At 50.9% G+C, this 16,471-nt stretch overlaps 1 protein-coding gene across 2 annotated transcripts in view; it reads right to left on the bottom strand.

The window, feature by feature from the left end:
• GANAB (glucosidase II alpha subunit) overlaps positions 1-16,471 on the bottom strand; it is a 35,122-nt gene that overhangs the window by 15,314 nt on the left and 3,337 nt on the right. Inside the window, exons 2-13 of one of the 2 annotated variants that reach the window (XM_083477511.1) lie at positions 15,728-15,829; positions 14,662-14,770; positions 13,287-13,414; positions 12,350-12,529; positions 10,883-10,948; positions 6,698-6,797; positions 6,171-6,264; positions 5,847-5,943; positions 5,421-5,601; positions 3,192-3,345; positions 2,169-2,404; positions 537-663 (exon numbers count right to left, since the gene is read on the bottom strand). In XM_083477511.1, the coding sequence (XP_083333637.1) occupies positions 537-663; positions 2,169-2,404; positions 3,192-3,345; positions 5,421-5,601; positions 5,847-5,943; positions 6,171-6,264; positions 6,698-6,797; positions 10,883-10,948; positions 12,350-12,529; positions 13,287-13,414; positions 14,662-14,770; positions 15,728-15,829 (1,574 nt within the window). The remainder of the gene's footprint in view (positions 1-536; positions 664-2,168; positions 2,405-3,191; positions 3,346-5,420; positions 5,602-5,846; positions 5,944-6,170; positions 6,265-6,697; positions 6,798-10,882; positions 10,949-12,349; positions 12,530-13,286; positions 13,415-14,661; positions 14,771-15,727; positions 15,830-16,471) is intronic. The other variant, XM_083477512.1, reaches the window with a different exon arrangement.

Genomic DNA, 16,471 nt, shown 5'->3' with positions numbered 1-16,471 from the left:
GAGGAGGCAGCAAAGCGAGGCAGGAAGGAGAGCGCGGCTTGGCTGGGTGAGCTTTGGCAGGGGCAGGGAATGAGAGCCGTGAGGCGGGCGCTGCGGACGGAGGCGCTGCCCGCCGAGCTCGCAGGCAGCCAGGCAGGCAGACGGCGAGAGCCCCGCGCTGGGCGGCCTCTCCTCGCCGCCGCCGCCCCGCCTCTCGCCGCCCGACTCGCCCACCTCCCTCCAGGCAACATCTCGCGGCACACCAGGCAACATCTCGTGGCACACTAGTGTGCCGCGGAACACTGGTTGAAAAACACTGCCTTAAGTAAACCTACTTTATTTGATTTCCTATCATCTTTGCAGCTTTTCCCATGGGAAATTCTGATGGCTGCTATAATGTATAATGAAAGCTGAGAATCCTCTGCCCTTTCATGGCACTCAAGAGTTTGCCACTCAAGAGGGCCGACCCACATGACTGCCAGTCGGTGCTGGCCCCAAACGCCAGGAGCACAGCAAAACAAGTCTCCTGCCTCATCAACCCAATTCACTTTCCTCACCTGGCCAACACCAGCCCTCGTAGTCACTGCCGTCCTTCGTCTTGACATAAAAGTCCCGGGAGCGAATCTCGTTGTGGATCCGATAAGCACTGTCCACTTTGATGTGCGGGTCCACAATGCTCACCATCTGAGTTGAGAAAAACCAGAGTGGGTCAGGGATGAAAGTAGTTGGGCTGAGCACCGTCCCCTGCCTTGAGAAAGACCAAATTTGAATTGTTTGTCTTCCTCTGCGTCGTTTATTCTGGGTTTGCAAGTGACAGGGGAGACTGCTATGCAGGGCGCTGAAGCTGGATGGGTCTCAAACCCTCGGGTGAGCTAGGGACTTCCCCTGCAGGTAAAGACAGGCTCCGGAGGATTGAGCAGGTGATACCAATAGTGGGTCCGACGGTCAATAAGGTGGTTTCTGCATGTGCTGCAGAGGGAAGTGAGGGGCAGGTGGGGCTTGTCCACCTGGGAAGGTAGCCCATCTAGGAGAAGGAAAACTCTGATCCTTATTCTCCGCTGCCTTGCAGGATATCTTTGGGAGAAGAAAAGGCTAAGGAGGAAACCCTGCAGAAATCCGGAGTGGAGCCTCTAAAACGGTGGGACGACGCCTTGTATGCCTCCCTCCAGCAACTCCTGCAGCCAAGTGTATTGCTCTGCTTTCCTTTGGACCACACCAGAGAGGCCAAGAGGAGGGTCTTGTCTTCTGGGTAGCCCAGGACCTCCATACACCCTGTCCAGGCTTGTGCCCCAGGGAGGTCAGTTCTAAGTTGCTAACACAGCAGTTTGAATTCACCCCTGGAGGCACACTCCATTGTCTCTCTGGACAGATGGATGCCAACAACAAGGCAGGGGTGGGGAAGCATTTTCAGCACTAGGACACCATTTCCTTCTAGGTAACCCTCTGAGGGCCAGATGCCAGTGGAGGGCCAGATCAGATGCAAAAATGGGCGGAGCAACGAATGTTAATTTTACATTCGTACAGTGCTCAAGCACCCCTCCCCTCAGGGAAGGAAGATGATCAGAACTGCAGACCACATGCCAGCCAGAAAAAATATCTGCAGTGCAAAGCAGGGCCACTGAGGAGTGTGGCCTGGGGAGAGAGTCCCAGGGACCAGACAGAGAGACCTGGAGGGCCGCACTGTTGCCCGAGGTTCCCCAGCCAGGCTCTAGTCCATGGTTACATGTCATTAATGTCTGGCACATATTAGATGATCATGGGGTGTGCGGAAGCTCCAAGGTCCCTGCAGGGAAACTTAAGAGCTAGGGTAAAGGTAAAGGGACCCCTGACCATTCGGTCCAGTCATGACTGACTCTGGGGTTGCGGTGCTCATCGCGCTTTATTGGCCGAGGGAGCCAGCGTACAGCTTCCGGGTCAAGTGGCCAGAATGACTAAGCCGCTTCGGGCGAACCAGAGCAGCGCACGGAAACGCCGTTTACCTTCCCACCGGAGTGGTACCTATTTATCTACTTGCACTTTGACATGCTTTCAAACTGCTAGGTTGGCAGGAGCTGGGACCGAGCAACAGGAGCTCACCCCATCGCAGGGATTCGAACCGCTGACCTTCTGATTGGCCAGCCCTAGGCTCTGAGGTTTAACCCACAGCGCCACCTGCGTCCCAGAGCTAGGGACGTCTCCTCAAACCTCACCTTGCGCCTCTTGGCTGCCAGGCCCTGAAGCATTTCCCGGGGGCGGGGGAACTTGTTGGGATCCCAGGTGAAATAGCGCTTCCCGTCAGCGTGCTCAATGTCCAGCCAGATGACGTCATATGGAATGTCGTGCTCGTCGAAGCCGTTGTCCACTGTGTTCACGTCCTCCTCGTCGTTGTAGTTCCAGCGGCTCTGGTGATAGGCCAGGGCAAAGAGCGGAGGAAGGGCCTGGGTTCCTGAGAGAAAGGAAGGTCAGCCGAGGACGCCTGCCCATCTTCATGCCCGCAGAGGGTGGGCCAGAGAAATGCTGCCTTAAAGCAAGTCAGACTGCTGGGCCTACTTTGTCCTGGAGCCTCCAACTAAGTCTCACTCAAAGCAAACCCCTTGAAAGCAATGGACTTAGGGACAGAAAATCAGTCTTGACTGCAGCCAGAACAATTGTTACATTTGGAAAAAATATGAGAGCCCCTACTTTGGAGGAACAGAAAAGTAAAGTTTGGGATATTGCATCTATGGTTGAATTGCATCGGGAATTTTTTAATGTTTGGCATTTTATTAAGTTTTTCTATGTGCTGGAAGCTGCCCAGATTGGCTGGGGGAAACCCAACTGGATGAGCAGGGTGTACGTAACAAAATTATTGTTATTATAAAATTAATAAATATAGTAAGGGCCATAGAGGAGAGACAGACATGCATTTTGTGGGGAAAATGCAGCCTTGTTAAGAGAATGCTAGTCTACATATACTGTTAGAAACTTGATGAAAATAGTCATTTGATTGTAGCAGAAGCTTAATGATATTTACATACTTGTATATCTGTTTGGGGGTCTTCTGTTTATTGGATAAACTCAAAATTTATTTGCTTAAAGTAAAGTTTTTTAAAAAAGGACTACATAATGGCCATTGACTTCAGTCTACTCTTAGGACTAGTACGGTAAGAAAAGAAGGAAATAGATAATCCCTGCCATTGTTTAAAGCCAGTTTCCTCCAGAAGCAGAGTAAACACAATCTCTGTCCCACTCACCTGTGAGGGATGCATACTGCTGGAAGATGTCAGTGGGTGTAGGGCCCAGCAAGAGAAACGCATCTATGATCCCGCTCTCAGACATCCAGCGGACATCCGTCTGCGGAGTTTCGCCTCCTCCTTGCATGTAATCCAACATCTTCCCAAACAGAGTCTGTGAAAGAGTTTGGGGGTGACAAACAGGGCCGTCTTTAGCAGATGCAGTGCCGCGGTGCAAATATCCGCCCAGCACCCCCAAATTACCACGACTAGTGTTCGGGAGGCCTTAGCTGCACACTGCAAGCCCTGGGGGGGGGGGCAACTCTCCCCCATGCTGCTACAGGAGAGCGATCCTCGCAGAGGCTTGGGAGGGAAGTTGCATGCCTGCCAGCCTTATGATTGGTGGGGCACAGCTGGTGGGCATGCAGGGAAAGGGGAGGCTGCCGGCAAAGCTGCACAGCTCCCCCACTTGCTGGGGCGCCCAAGAGGCGGCCGCCCTGGTGCAACACACCACTAAGCCCTATGGGAAAGACGGCTCTGGTGACAAACTATTCAATCAGCTCAGGTGGAATAACAAACCATAGTTTGGCTTTACATAAACAAGCTTCCATGCATTGCATTGTCTTCCTCTTTTGCAGCAGGCCACTTTGCCATGACAACCTGAACCAGGTCAGCCCCTGGCACCCACCTGCCTCTGCCCCCTCCTTCCTGGGTTTGGGTGCACCAAGTCCACTTGACATCCAAGTATTGTGGGTAATCAGAATGGCTTGCAGTGGGTGTGTATGTGTGTGCTTGATAAAAGGCACTTTGCCAGGGGAGCTTACACACAGATTTCAGTTCTGTGTTTTGAAGGATGCAAAATGGCCACTCTTCCAATAAGGATCGCTTTCAAGCTACCAGCAGCAGGGGGGAGATTGCCAAAGGTGTTGCGCTTCATCCCCTTTTCAACTGCCACTGAAATACACATGGGCAAGGAGGCAAATGAAACGTTCATCCTAGCTAGCTATTGTGGGCATTGCACGGGTGATAGATTAAGAGCTGACAGCTCTGTTCCTTTGAAGCCAGCAGGACTGAAACTGGGAGAGGCTCCTCTCACTATAGAGATGCCAGTTCTGAAGCAAAGTGAAAGAGACCAACTAATAATGGAAGAAGAAACTGAAGAAGAAACTATGGCCATATCCGCACTAGTCATTCAAAGCACTACAATACCACTTTAACCATTATGGCTTCCCCCAAATAATCCTGGGAACTGGTAAAGGGAGCAGAGAGTTATTAGGAGACTTGTATTCCCCTCACAGAGCTACAATTCCCAAATTGGTTTAACAATTGATCCATCTTCCCTGGGAACTTTGGGAATTACACTACAGCTCTGTGAGGGGAACAGGGGTCTTCTAGCAACTCTCGGCACTCTTAGCAAACTACAGTTCCCAGGATTGTTTGGGGGAAGCTGTGACCGTCAAAGGGGTATCACAGTGCTTTGAATGTATGGTGCAGATGTGGCCTATAGTTTGCATTATACAGTGGTGCCCCGCAAGACGAATGCCTCGCAAGACGGAAAACTCGCTAGACGAAAGAGTTTTCCGTTTTGGAGGTGCTTCGCAAAACAAATCTCCTATGGGCTTGCTTCGCAAGACGACAATGTCTTGCAAGTTCCTGCTGGTTTTTTTCCCCTTCCCCCCCTTTTTCCTAAGCCGCTAAGCTGCTTATCAGCTGATCCGATCAGCAGATAAGCCGCTAAAAGCCGCTAATAGCGCTAAGCCTTCAATGGGCTTGCTCCGCAAGACGAAAAAAACCGCTAGACGAAGAGAATCACAGAACAGATTCTTTTCGTCTTGCGAGGCACCACTGTAGCTGGATGAGGAATAAGTCAATAGACCTCAATTTGCTTTGGGTCTCATGCAGGTGAGTGCAATGTGTCTCAGCTAGGGAGGACATAAGAGGAGTCCTGCTGGACCATCTAGTCCATCACCCCTGTTCTCATAGTGGCCAAACAGATGTAGATCTCTGGGAAGCCTGCAAGTCTGCGTGACAATAACTCTCCCCATCTGTGATTCCGAGCAATTGATATTTGGAGGAATACTGCGGCCACAGTGGAGGAAAAATATAGCCATCTCCTTGTCCTAGAATTATAGCACTGTAGAACTGGAAGGTACTGCGAGGGTCATCTAGTCCAACTCCCTGCAACGCAGGAATGAAAACATGTTTTACACAAGGAGTAAAAGGGGTGACGCGCCCTTGGAGGAACAGTACCTTGCCTGCTGTATTGGAGGTGACGTCCACCCAGGTCTCCGCCGCGTTGAGCCAAAAGATGCCCAGAGTGCGCTGGGGATTATGGGCCAGCAGGACAGGAACAGAGCCATAGAGAGCCATGGGGTTATAAAGTTCGTATTGGAAGACATCCAGGTTATAGAGGCGGTATGGGTCCCCTCCCCTGCCAAGGATTTGGCAATTAGAAACAGAAGGGGAAATGCAGGGTGAATCCAATGGCGCAGCTGCCTCCCTGATACTCGTGACACCATTTGGGGTGCCTAAGAAAGCAACACACCACCCACCCCCCTCAATCTCTAGGGCACACACATACAACCCTCCTGCAACTGCTTAAGCTCCATCGGGGGGGGGGCGTGTGCAGGGAACCCCACCACCATTGCTATCAACACTGTCAGGCCCCAGGCTTACTCAGTGGTTCGCAACCGGAGGTAGTCTGCGTGTTCTGGGATCCCATACACGTTCTCCACACCTGGGAACGAAAAATCTAGCCCCACGGATGTTGGACCTGCAGAAAGAGAGAGAGAGTGAGAAAGAGAGGGGGAGCTAGGAAGAAGGGAAGTGGAGCAGCATTAAGGTGTCTTACACTTCAATACCAAAGCAGGGTTTGGCCACACTCGCAACAAACCATGGTTTGCAAGAGGCTACTAAACCAGGATCTGAAACCATGGTCTGTTAACCCAAGTGGGCAGTAACAAAATGCTTCTGGGATTGCCTTCCTTAACAGGACTTTACCATTGGGCTTGCTGTCTGTGTGTGTCTTGAATGTTTCCTCCCAAGATCCTGGCTCTTCTTCTGTCTCACTAGCCCCTTTGGGTGCTTCCTCACCCTGCGAGAACAACACAAAGGAAATTCAAGCCACCATTTCAAGTCGATGTGCTTCACGCAAACCACAGTTATTGTTAACTGCTTCTCAGCCTTCGAATCCAACAAACTGTGGTTAAGCAAAACTGGAACTGGAAGCTTCTGATTTCCTCCGAGCAGGGCTGGGGGAAGAGTGAGTGAGCTCAAGAGGCTCACTCGCTTCATTAAAAACCATGGCTTGGCATGACTGTGGTTCACTTCACAATGGTCCAGCATTCAGCTCCCTTACTCCCTGCAGAGCAGGGGTGAAGAATCTGATGTCGGTGAACACAGCTCCCATCACCCTTGGGCCATGGTGGTTGCTGGGGCTTTGTGTTGGAGCCCCCCCCCCATCATCAGGAGGCCTACAGGTTCCTCGCTGCTACTGCAGGTGAACACCTTTCCCACCCTGTGCTCACCTGCTCGGTTTTCTCTGTAGACTCCTGTTCCGCTGACGAAGGGGCATCCGAGGCTTCAGCAGCCCCCTCCCCTTCTGATGCTGGTTCCTTTGGTGGTTCTCTGGAAGAAAATAAGGGAGGGGGGAGAAAGGAAGGAAGGCTCAGGCCTAGAATCCCCACCTACCCCATGACCCCATCCAGGCAGCTGGAAAGGAGAAGGAAACCAAAATCCCAACTTTGTCCTAGCCCAAATGAAATGCTGGAACCGTTAGTCCACTACAAGCAGCACAGCACACACCAATTCACAGCCCAGCCAGTTAGCAGGGGAAAGGGAAGTGTGGGGCGGAGGACAGTGCAAAACCAGGCTCTGGTTCCCTCGGCTCCAAACCCACTGGGCTCTTGGGAAATGGTTGCCAATCCCATTCTGGACTGGCCGCTTTTCGTCCTGCACCTAAAGAAGAAGGGGGTGTTGCAGTTGTGCCTCTAGGTCAGGCACAGGCAAACTCGGCCCTCCAGATGTTTTGAGACTACAATTCCCATCATCCCTGACCACTGGTCCTGTTAGCTAGGGATGATGGGAGTTGTAGTCCCAAAACATCTGGGGGGGCGGAGTTTGCCTATGCCTCCTGTAGGCTTATTTGCAAGGGTGGTTTTCTCATTGGAAATGTTATTTCTTCATCTGCACATCTAACAAGCAGCTGATGAAAACCCAGACGGCCAAACAACTAAACCAGGCAGGTCTAATGCAAGCCAGTTCAGAAGCAAGCCCTGTGGTGTTCAGTGAGTTTGCACTTCAAGATGCAAGTGTGCCTGGGGTTGTGGCCTGAGAGGTCTTACAGTGGAGCGGCTGCCCCAGGCATTACTATCCTTACCCCATAAAGAACAGAGAAGAGGGATATTGCGTGTGTTCTCGGCACATTTGGTTTGCGTGGGGCAACAGCTAGATAGCACATAAACAAGAGGGCACCCTAAACAAGCACAGCTGGCTCCTTGAACAATCAGAGCACTCGCTCACTCAGATATTCTCTGAAATGCATGTGGGTTCGTCAGCAGGTGTGCCAAGGGGTCCCCGTGGGCAGGTAAGCAGTTTGGAATGCATTCCAAGGTGCTGCAAAATTTGGAAAACTACACTCACTTCTCAGAGAGTGGAACTGCCTGCTACGTGTGTGTGGGTGTGGTTGTGAAGGTCTTCACTTAGGCTTGAGAATCTGTGGCCCACCCACTGTGATCCAATGGTCAGGGATGATGGGATTTGTTGTCCAGCAGCATCTAGAAGGCCAATGGTTCCCCTCAGACTGGGGCACATCAACTTTTTAATGTCTGGGGGCACATTTGGAATTTTGAGTGAGGGTCTTCTGCCAGCCACTTCTCTCTCCCCTCAGCTGGATCTCTCCCCGCTGCCCCCCACAAGACAGAAAGAGAAAAGCACACACATACGGACCTTGTTTTTCCAAGAGATCTGGGTGAAAGTCATATATAGCAGAATTAAGCTAAGACTTAAAAAAGCACATGGAGCTGAAACGGGACATCTTTCTTCCAACTTCCAGTTTCAACTCTATGTACTTTTTAAGGGAGAAAAACATCTAAGGAAAGCTCTTCTCATGAACTGGATTGCTGTCACCAAGCCACACATAACACCTCTGATGCACAGTGTGTGAGTTTAAAGGAAATCCGGCAGGGCCATGGGTTTGGAAGTACGCAAGCTCTCATCTAGGACTAAACATGGTCTACACAGAAATAGAGAAAGGAGACAGCAGCAAGCAGCCCATCAGCATGTCCTTCTGGCAAGGACTTAAAAGCGTGAGCTCCCTCTCCGATATGAAACAATTTCTATTAGCAGCAACCTCCCAATACCAACCAGCACGGAGAATAACCAAAAAAGGCAATAAAAAGTCCAACATTTCTGCAACTAGAAATGCATTATATGCAATGAGTGGCAAAATGGGTCTTGATCTCCTACACTGGCACACGTTGCTTCAAAAGACAAACATTTGGACACTTCATTTGTTTTCTTTGCTTTTTATGCGAGACCGTAAGAAACATATCAGAAAGTTGGATCTGACATCAAGACTGGTCTCTTAGGCTTATCGCAGCCTGCAAATTGCAGATACGATCGCAGTACTTTCTCCACACGTTACATGGCAGGAAACCAGACATGAGGAATCTTTTGCCCACTGAATGCTGCTAGAGTACAGCTCCCATCGTCCCTGACCATTGACTATGCTGCCTGGGGCTGATGGAGCATGAGAACATTTGTTGAACTACAACTCCCAGCATCCCTAACAATTGGCCATGGTGGCTAGGGCTGATGGGAGTTGGAGTCTAACAACAAAGGGAGGGCCACAGGGTCTCCACCACTGCCCAGCGTTGCCACCCAGCGTACTCTGAAGACGTGGCAACCAGCTATGGCACTCTTAAAACAGTCCTTTAACTGCATGATGTACAAAGAGAAGAATACTGCAGGACCTTTAAGCAGTGGCAGACAATGACGCTCCCTCCAGAGATTGCTGGACTACAACTCCCATTATTCCTGATTGGTGGCCATGCTAGCTGAGCTGGAGTCTCAACAACAGACTAATAAATTTAGGCTACAATCCCATACTCACTTACCTGGGAGTAAACCTCACTGAATTTAGGGACACGTTTATCTCTGACTATTAGGCTTTTATCACAACAGATGTTTTTGCGGACTCAAGAGACATGAAACTGTGCCACAATAAGCATGTAAGCCAGCGATTCCCAAACTTGGGTCTCCAGCTGTTTTTGAACTACAATCCCCATCATTCCTGAGCACTGGTCCTGAAAGCTAGGGGTGATGGGAGTTGTAGGCCAAAAACAACTGGAGACCCAGGTTTGGGAAACACTGGCGTAAGGCTTTAAGGAGGGGTGGGCAACCTGTGGCCCTCCAGATGCTGTTGGACTCCAACTCCCACCAGTCCCCAGTCAGCATGGTCAATGATCGAGGGAAATGGGAGTAGTAGCCCAACACCATTAGGAAGGCCACTGATGTTCTCCACCCCTGCTTTAAGGTGCCACAATATTTCTTTGGTATGCATTTGTATCATATCTGGTAATCTATTTGCCTCATTTGCACACTACCTTTGTGTTTCTTCTTAAAGAGCAAGCAAACAAAATGTGTGAAAGAGTTGGGAAAATTACTTAACACCCTGGGACAGAGTTAGAAATCATAGGCGGCAAGGACAAAAGGACATGATCCAGCCAAAGTGAAGCATGCTTTGATGCCTTTATGCCTAGAACTTCATCTCTCTGAGCATGGGTATTTGTGAGCAAGGGCCATAGCTCAGTGGCAGAGCATCTGCCTGGCATGTGGAAGGTGCCAGGTTCAGTCCCCAGCATCTCCAGTTAGGGCTGGGGATGTCCCCTGCCTGAAACCCTGGAGAATTGCTGCCAGCTGCTGTAGACAATACTGAGCTGGAGGTAGGGCAGCTTCCTCTTCCTTTTTATTCAAATCCCGTTCAAAATCCCATTCACCCCAAGGCTATTGGCTCATCCTCCCAGAACTCGTTCCTAACCAAAACCCAGGATTTTGCCCCAAACCCTTTGCTGTAATTCTCCACTGTCTAAAGATTTTAGGCTGCCTATGTCAGGAGTGGGGGGACTTTGGCCTTCCAGATGTTGCTCAACTGCAACCTCCATCAGCCCTGTCAAGTCAGTAATGATGGGAGTTGTAGTTCAGCAACATCTGGAAAGCCATAGGTTGCCCACACCTCCCTATGTACTGCTAAGATGCCATGTACACTGATGGGGTGGTAACAACAATGATAATAATATAACTTCAGGAAAAACAGAATAAACCTAAGCATTGGGTTTCAACTTTACTATGTTGAAAGTAAAACGACTTAACTCTGGCTAGATCACACCCAGACTTTGTACTTTTATTTTTAACAAGGACACTTTGATTTGGCTGCTGCCAGCACAGCACTGAGTTGCAATCAGTTGCAATGAATTCAACTTCATGAACTTACTCAAGGCAAGGTTTGCGGGAATCGGGACAGTCAAATGCGTTCATGCACACCTTGGAAACAAAGCTAAAGGCTGCCGCACACCCCTCAAGGATTTGAGAGGGCAGCAACTAACCACAGGGATTCCCAAATACGGCGCAGGGAATGGCAGAGCCACTGTCTAGGCGGCGGCAGGGGTGGGTGGGGAAGGTTTTAGAAACAGTAGCAGAAGCTGCAGATTTACCTAGAGAAAAGGTTCTTGATCCTATCCCAAATGCTAACGACCGTGCTACTAACTTTATCCGAGAAACTGGGGGGGCCGAGCGGGAGGGGGAGGCACAAACCAACAAAAACAGAAAACACAACGAGAGTCAGTGCAAGGAATCCCAGAGACGTAGAGACACATCCCTCCAGCCAGCCCCCCAACCACCCCTGAAAATGGCCCTGCTCTCCCCTCCAGGACAACCGGGGCTGGGGAGCAGGGTAGGGAAAAGGGGGGAGGGTGGGTAAACTGAGACCCCCTTGCCACCCCTTGTACAGAAAGCCTGCTGCTTTCCCTAGCACAGTCTTCCCCGAACCTGGTGTCCTCCAGACACTTTGAACTTCAGTTCCCATCAGACCCAGCCAGGCCAGCTGAGGCTGATGGGATTTGGAGTCCAACAGCAGAGGAAGCAGGTTTCCTAGCCCTGCTTGAAGAGATGGGCTTGTGACATGCTCTCGCTCCAGAGAATGAATCGCAGGGCTGGAAGAGATCTTGGAGATGACGTAGTTCAGCCTCCAGGATCTCACTGCAGCGCAGCTCACCCAGATGTTGCTGGACTACAATTCCCATCACCACTGACCACTGGGCTGTGCCTGGTGGGAGCCATAGTCCAACACCACCCAGAGAGCACCAGGTCAGGAAGGCTGACCTAAGCTATACCCCCCCCCCTTCTCCAATACCCTGGATGATAGAAACTTCTGGCCTTGTGTCCCAAAGAGAGGGTGTGAGACCCACACAAAGAGGCCTTTGCTCGCTCGCCCAGCCCCGAATGGAGGTTGAGACATCACTACAGTGACCCCCGCTGGTGGGAAGCTGGAGACGAAAAGCACCACAGAGCCCCATCTTCTTACCAGGTCTTGCCTGGTAGAACTTCCCAATGAGAGAGTGGGGTTAAAACACATCCAGAAAGGCTTCTGGCACAGGCCCCTTTTGCAGACACCTGTGAGGCACTTACATAGCTCACTGGGAGCACCCCTTGCTCCTGCTGGAAGAAAAAGCGGACTGCAGCTAAAAGGGTTATTTAGCTGCATTGCAGAGGGTTGGGACTAAATGACTCTTCGGGTCCCACCCAACTCTACAAATTATTATTCTATGAAACAGGCCGCCCCGCTTTCCACAAATCAGGACTCCTGCCTCATACCGAATATCCCTCCCAACCCATTCTGGAATGGGAAGGGTAGACCCATAGGGAGGGAAAGGATGTGAATTGGAAGAAGAGGTCGACCTCTCCTTTCCACACCCCATTTCCCCAGGTCAGCCGCTTTTCCTAGAAGACTTGAAAGCAGCAGGCTCCCACCTGTCAGGTACACCCCAATCTTGTCCCTTGACAGATCCCCTTTCCCTTGTTTGTTTGCTTGAGCTTTTTCGTTTGAGGAAGACAGAAGCTGCCTAGAAGCCAGGAACAGCATTCCCCTCCCTCTCCCCTGTGCCGACGGCCCCAGTACTCACGAGTCCTTCCGCTGCCGCAGGTGCTCAAAGACAAGCAGCCCCCGGGAGTTGACGCTCAGCACCAGCTCCCGCCCTTCCAGCAAGTCCATGCGGAAGGGCTTGGCCGTCAGAATCAGCTTGTGGTTCCCCTCGCCCAGGGACAGCTCCACGCTGTTATCGTCCCGGCCTGTGACAGATAATCTTTGGTGGGAGGCGGGGGGTGGGAGGATTAAGGGGAAAGAACAGAGCGGGTGGCATGAAGAAAGGGAAGTGTCCAGAGGGAGGGCAGGAAGATATCCTCAAGGCTACATGCGAGATCCTGGGCGCTATTCTATAGACTAGGGCTGGGCGATATATTGATGTATTGTCCAAACCCGGTTTTAAGTTCATAACGTGATCTTTGACCTAGCAATGCACCACAAATCATGATATGTGTGATTCGCATAGCAAATATTATTTTTTGCTATGCAAAAATCATGATGTGAGAAAAACCGTAAAGCCAACCAATGCCTCTACATAGCTCCATCCTTATTTCTGACATTGTGACACCTCAGTATATTGCGAAGCTTAGCTGGTGATATATTGCCATGTTGAAAACCAGTTATCACCCAGCCCTACTATAGACTGCTGCTACTTTGTGGTGGGAATCAACCAGGCCCCGACAAAATCGTGCTGGATCTTCCCACGCGGAAAGGAAGGGCAAATGCTGTTTTGCTCCCCCACCCCAGGAGAAAGGGTTCCCTTTAAAGCAGGGAACCTTTACAAGTGTGACATAACCTTCTGGAGGCCCCATGCAAGTGGTGGGTGGGGCTTGAGGGGGAAAGTGGGTGGGGCAACAAATGCAAATTCCCCATCCCTCCCTGGGACTGAGGTTCCCTGCCCCTACACTAAACCGCTGTGCCTTCTCCTCACAACCCACGGTGAGCTAGGATGCATAAATGACCCTCCATCTGCGTACCTGGTAGTGGGCGGGTCCTGGACTAACACATCTGGTACCTCATAGCGGGGCTTGAGCGGGTTCAACTCATTGATCCGGATCCGGGTCATGTTCCCTTTCAAGCCATAGAGCTCAAGGAGGAGAGGGACCTGGAGGCAGAGAGCAGGGTCAAGTCCTGTCTTTTTCCAGAGGTGGGGAACATCTGTGGCCCTCCAGATGTTGCTGGAGTACAGCTCCCACTGTACCTGAGTGCTGGCCATTCTGGCTGAGGCTGATGGAGTCCAATGACATATGGAGGGCCCCCAGGTTCCCTGTCCCTGTTTTACACTGAGGCTCCAGCCCCAAAGCTGAGACTGCTGCCTGATACATGTATGTTTACAAGCGTGGCCTATGTTTGGCTGGCAGCAGCTCTCCAAAAATTCAGATAAGGGCCTTTCCAGCCTTGCAAATGGAGGTTGTTTTTAGTGAAGAGCTGAGGGGGATTGAAATTGTGAGCTTCTCTACACCAGCCACCTGTTCTTCCACTGAGCTACACAGATGTAGGATATCTGCCTTATAAAAAGGTAAAGGGACCCCTGACCAGTCCAGTCATGATCGACTCTGGGGTTGCAGCGCTCATCTCGCTTTATTGGCCGAGGGAGCCGGCGTTTGTCCGCAGACAACTTCCGGGTCATGTGGCCAGCATGACTAAGCCGCTTCTGGCGAACCAGAGCAGCACACGGAAACACCGTTTACCTTCCCACCGGAGCGGTACCTATTTATCTACTTGCACTTTGACGTGCTTTCGAACTGCTAGGTTGGCAGGAGCAGGGACCGAGCAATAGGAGATCACCCCGTCGCAGGGATTCGAACCACCAACCTTCTGATCGGCAAGTCCTAGGCTCTGTGGTTTAACCCACAGCGCCACCCGCGTCCCCTTATACCAGGTCATAAATTTGGCACTGTAGTCAAGCACTCTCTCCTCTAGGGCAGCAGTTATCCAAGGTCTCTCTTGCAGATGCCCTCCAACCAGTGTTCAAAATTAGCTAGGTACCAGGCGTGTTTTGCAAATTACATGGGTCCCATCGCGACCACATGGAGATCCCTGGACGCCAGGTTGGTGACTGACATCTCCATCTGGCTGGCCACTTCAGCTTTCTTAAGCAGGTAAGCAGAAGAGCTTATTTACTGCATTTATATCCTACCTTTTTCTCCCAAGAGTGCATGGTTCATCCCATTCCTCAGTTATTCCCTACAAGGACCCTGTGAGGTAGGTCAAGATAATGTGACTGGCCCAAGGTCACCCATAGAGCTTCATGACTGATTGGGGATTTGAACCCCGATTTCCCAGGTCCTAGTCCAACACTCTAACCACTACACCACCACGGCTACCTAGGGTTTCAACTCATCAATTCACCTTGTTTGCTTCATTGATGAGCTGGATCTTCATGGAATCCTGGCTGAGCTGCAACGACTCCAGCAGCGCTCTGTAGGGTGAACTCCCAGCTTCCACGTTCCTCTGGCGCCTAGGGAGAGGAAACCATGGTTACAGGAGGCAAATGATCAGGGCCACCTTTTACTATCTCCCCCTCCCATTTTAGGAAGCTTGTTTGTTTCTGTACTCGTAGCCACAAGAGGAAACTTCACGGCACAGGGAAAGGACCGCAGCCCTTCCTCAGGGAACAGGAATCCTGTTGAGGAAATGAGTGCCAGCCCTTTTTCCTCAGCCAGGACAAACATTTAAACTTTTTTCTTAAAAAAATGTTTCTAAGCTGCTTTTATTAATATTGTTTTAATGCTGCTATTTTTCACTCTGGGCTCCTTTGGAGCAATACAATGAAGAAATAAATAAATAACAAGAACATCAGACAAGCACTGCTCATCAAGTCCAGCATCCTGTTTCCACACTGGTCAGCCAGATACCTTGGTGGGAAGCCTGTTGACGACAACAGTAAATGATTTCCAGGAACTGCTGTTCAGAGGCACACTCTGGCCGGTGGGGGGAGTCAAAATCAGTGGCTGGCTGATGCGTTTATTGTAAGAAGGTAAGAGCCTCCTGGATCAGGCCGGAGGCCTACCTGGTCCTGTATCCTGTTCTTATACCTCGGGTTAAATATGCTTCAGGTTGAGCGTTTTCATGTTGCGCTCTGCGGTGACCCGGAAGTAACGGAACGCGTTACTTCCGGGTTTCGCCGCTCGCACAGACGCTCAAAATGACGTCACGTGCATGCGCGGAAGCGGCAAATTGTGACCCGCGCACGCACGGGTTGCGTCCTCTTTAGGATGCGAATGGGGCTCCGGAACGGATCCCATTCGCATCCAGAGGTACCACTGTACTGGTCAAACAGTAAGGGAAGACCACAAGCAGTAAGGGAAGACCACAAGCAGTAAGGGAAGACCACAAGCAGTACCTGAGTGCAACAGCAACGCTCTCCCCACTGGAGAGTCCTCCTCTGACAGCAGAGATAAGACGCCCAACTTACTTGCAAAAGGAGCTCTGGTCGCATGTCTTGAAGTTGCTTCTGTCCACAGCAGTGACAACAGCCAGGGAAAGAGCTAACCAAGCAAGAGCTGCCATCTCGAGTCTATTGAGAAGGAAGACATTTCTCCATGCAACACATTGTTAACTTGCAGACTCCCCACCACCACTTGTACTTGAGGGCTGCTGGCTCACAGAGATAGCAAGTGCGTTTTGATGTAAACGGCCCCGGATTTATCTCCAGGCAGCGGTAGGGCAGACTCCCTGCCTGAAACCCTGGAGTGCTGCTGCCAGTAAGTGCAGACAATACTGAGCTAGATGGACCAGGGTCTCACGAAAGGTGCCTGCTCCAGGCCAGCTAGCATTAACCAACAAGGTTCATCCTACAACGACCTGGATTGTGCTCAAAAGGGATGTTTAAGGCCCAGGTGCCATCTGGAATTCCTACACCAGCCTAACCCAAGCAGCACAGACAGAATGCCTTTTCAAAGCTAAGACCCCACTGACACAGGCAGCTCAACTGCTTCACTGAAAAAGGGAAAGGAGAATGGGAATGGTCCCCAGAAGATAGATAGAGTAATGGAATCACAGAATTGTAGAGTTGGAAGGGACCATGAGGGCCATCAAGTACAACCCCAGCAATGCAGGAATCTTTTGCCCAGTGTGTGGCTCATTAAGAGAATCATACTCTAGCATTAAACAAAATCCTTTGGTGGGGAGTAATCAGGACTGCTGAGACCATCTGCGG

The sequence above is a fragment of the Podarcis liolepis genome (genome assembly GCF_965112155.1).
Source record: "Podarcis liolepis genome assembly, chromosome: 15".
Lineage (NCBI taxonomy): Eukaryota > Metazoa > Chordata > Lepidosauria > Squamata > Lacertidae > Podarcis > Podarcis liolepis.
Note: the sequence above shows the minus strand (reverse complement) of the source record. Positions and strands in the feature narration are given on the sequence as shown.